The following is a 2,789-nucleotide window of genomic DNA, read 5'->3' as shown; positions in this document are numbered from 1 at the left end:
TAGGCGGCCGGATCCGCGGCGGCGGGCTGCGTCGCTGCCGCCAGACCTTGGAAGTCGAACTTGTACGCGTACCTCTTCCCGTGGACCTTCGTCATGATGTTCTTGTCGTAGTAATACCTGAAAAAACGAAGATATTGTTGTGAGACGCAACGTGGTGAAAAATTGTCGAGAGAGGGCGCTTTTAGACTATGCATTATGCACTATTACCTACTGTTCACTATTGGGAAAAATGTACTAGAATGGTCCACTTCAAATGGTTTGTTTGACATGGTGATATATCCAAAATCGTGAAAATTATTTTCATTTATGAAGTCAACTGATAATCGTCCAAGAGTGGAAATTATTTTCGAAACTATCTATAGAATGTTTAACTTTGTATATATATATATATAATTATTAGTTTAATTTATAAACTATATCGTAAATTGTAATTAACTTACGAGAAATAAACAGATTTTTATATTACATCGATACGTTAGAATTCTCTGGAGTCTATGCCTACGTTAATGCATCGAGATTTAGATACGTCGTATTGAATTAGTATATGTGACAAATACCACGTGACAAACACTTTCCAAATTAACCAATCAGACGCGGGTCTTTTCCGCGAGACTTTTTTCAGCAGTGAACAGTAGGTATGCAAGCCGGGTTGCTGGACGACAGGCGTGTAAGTAGATATGCAAGCCGGGTTGCGCAACGATAGGCGTATAAATAGGTATGCAAACCGGGTTGCTCGACGACAGGCATCTAAGTACGTATCTTCGATCTAATTAATTAAATTAGAGAAAGAACGTTTTAAGTTTTATTACAATTTCTCGTCATCTTCTAGATATTATCTACGAAAGAATTGTTACAAAATATATGTGAAAACGGGACTTTTAACAAAAAAATTGAAGCTATACAACCTTCATCATTTTTTCTTAGGTTATGGTTTTGCTAGAGATATGATCGAGCAAATGGATACCGCGTTCCGTCGTAAACCGAGAATGTTTACGAACGCGATGGAAGTCGTAAAAATCTCCTGGCGCGTAAGCCAGAGGATTCTTATTTAATAAATTTTATTCGCCAACACCGATAACGACTCGGTTTCCGCGGCGATGCGGAAACGTCTTTCCCTTTTTTCCCTTCCTTTTTGTTTTCTTTCCTATTTTCTTTTCCATCGAGTTATTGTCGCGCACCGCAGCCTGAAACTTGTTCAACGCACGAAGGGATGCCGGCTACTGATAGAGAACAGGATAGAAACAGAAGAAACAAGAGAAACAGAGAGGAAGAGAGAAAGAGAGAGAGAGAGAGAGAGTGGAGCAGTCTCGCGTAATATAATCAGTCGATCTGATCGAAAAATAATAGCCGCGTCTGCCGTCGGTCTGACTGTCGGTGATTGAAATTTCTCTCCCCCTTCTGGCTTCCCCGCGCAATCGCTGCGCGCCACCGTCCTTTCGTTCAACGAATTTACTTTCTCTCCGGATACTTCCACGTCTACCCGTTAAATATTGACGTTTCTCGCCTGCGTTTTTTTCGCTTTCTCTCTCTCTCTCTCTCTCTTTCTTTCTTTCCTTTTTCAGTGGGAGAGAATTTTAACGTACGAATCGCGCGGTTTAATCGCGCGCGCTCGATTAATTAAGGCTCTCGATAAATTTGAAAACGATAAGTAGAGGTGAAAAATAATTTAAATAATTCGAAAAGTATCCCTTCCTCTCCGTTTCTCGTAATTGCAAATTTTGGATTGCGGAAGTGAGTGGACCCATTGGAAGAATTGTAATACGTATCAAGTTTAATCGCGCGCTCTACATAAATTACAAAATAATATAAAGGAAATCGAGGTGGAAAATAATTTAAATAATTCGAAAAGTATCGTAGTTGCAAATTTTGGATCATAGAAATAAATGATTCTATTGAAAGAATTTTAATACGTACAAATCGAGGTTTAATCGCTCGATAAATTATAAAACGATACAATGATGAAGAAAATGATGAAGTAAAAAATAATTTTAATAATTCGAAAAATATTGCAATTGCAAATTTTCGACTATAGAAGTAAATGATTCCAGAATTAAAATTATAATATGTATGAATGAATGACGATTACAAAACGATGATGAAGAAAATGATGAAGTAAAAAATAATTTTAATAATTCGAAAAATATTGCAATTGCAAATTTTCGACTATAGAAGTAAATGATTCCAGAATTAAAATTATAATATGTATGAATGAATGACGATTACAAAACGATGATGAAGAAAATGATGAAGTAAAAAATAATTTTAATAATTCGAAAAGTATCGTAATTGCAAATTTTCGACTATAGAAGTAAATGATTCCAGAAGTAAAATTATAATATGTATGATTGAATGACGATTACAAAACGATACAATGATGAAGGAAATCGAGGTAAAAAATAATTTTAATAATTCGAAAAGTATTGTAATTGCAAATTTTCGATTACAGAAATGAATGGCTCTACTAAAAGAATTATAATAGGAAGAAATGGCGATTACAAAATGATACAATGACGAAGAAAATCGAAGTAAAAAATAATTTTAATAATTCGAAAAATATTGCAATTGCAAATTTTCGACTATAGAAGTAAATGATTCCAGAATTAAAATTATAATACGTATGAATGAATGACGATTACAAAACGATGCAATGATGAAGAAAATGATGAAGTAAAAAATAATTTTAATAATTCGAAAAATATTGCAATTGCAAATTTTCGACTATAGAAGTAAATGATTCCAGAATTAAAATTATAATACGTATGAATGAATGACGATTACAAAACGATGCA

The 2,789-nt window shown here is 34.5% G+C and overlaps 1 protein-coding gene across 1 annotated transcript in view; it reads right to left on the bottom strand.

The window, feature by feature from the left end:
* LOC102677794 (DNA-binding protein D-ETS-3-like) overlaps positions 1–2,789 on the bottom strand; it is a gene marked incomplete at its 5' end in the record, with an annotated part of 13,073 nt that overhangs the window by 6,369 nt on the left and 3,915 nt on the right. Inside the window, one exon of the mRNA XM_006615365.2 lies at positions 6–117. Within this exon, the coding sequence (XP_006615428.2) occupies positions 6–117 (112 nt within the window). The remainder of the gene's footprint in view (positions 1–5; positions 118–2,789) is intronic.

This window comes from Apis dorsata, unplaced genomic scaffold, assembly GCF_000469605.1.
Source record: "Apis dorsata unplaced genomic scaffold, Apis dorsata 1.3 scaffold_221, whole genome shotgun sequence".
NCBI classification, from domain to species: domain Eukaryota; kingdom Metazoa; phylum Arthropoda; class Insecta; order Hymenoptera; family Apidae; genus Apis; species Apis dorsata.
Note: the sequence above shows the minus strand (reverse complement) of the source record. Positions and strands in the feature narration are given on the sequence as shown.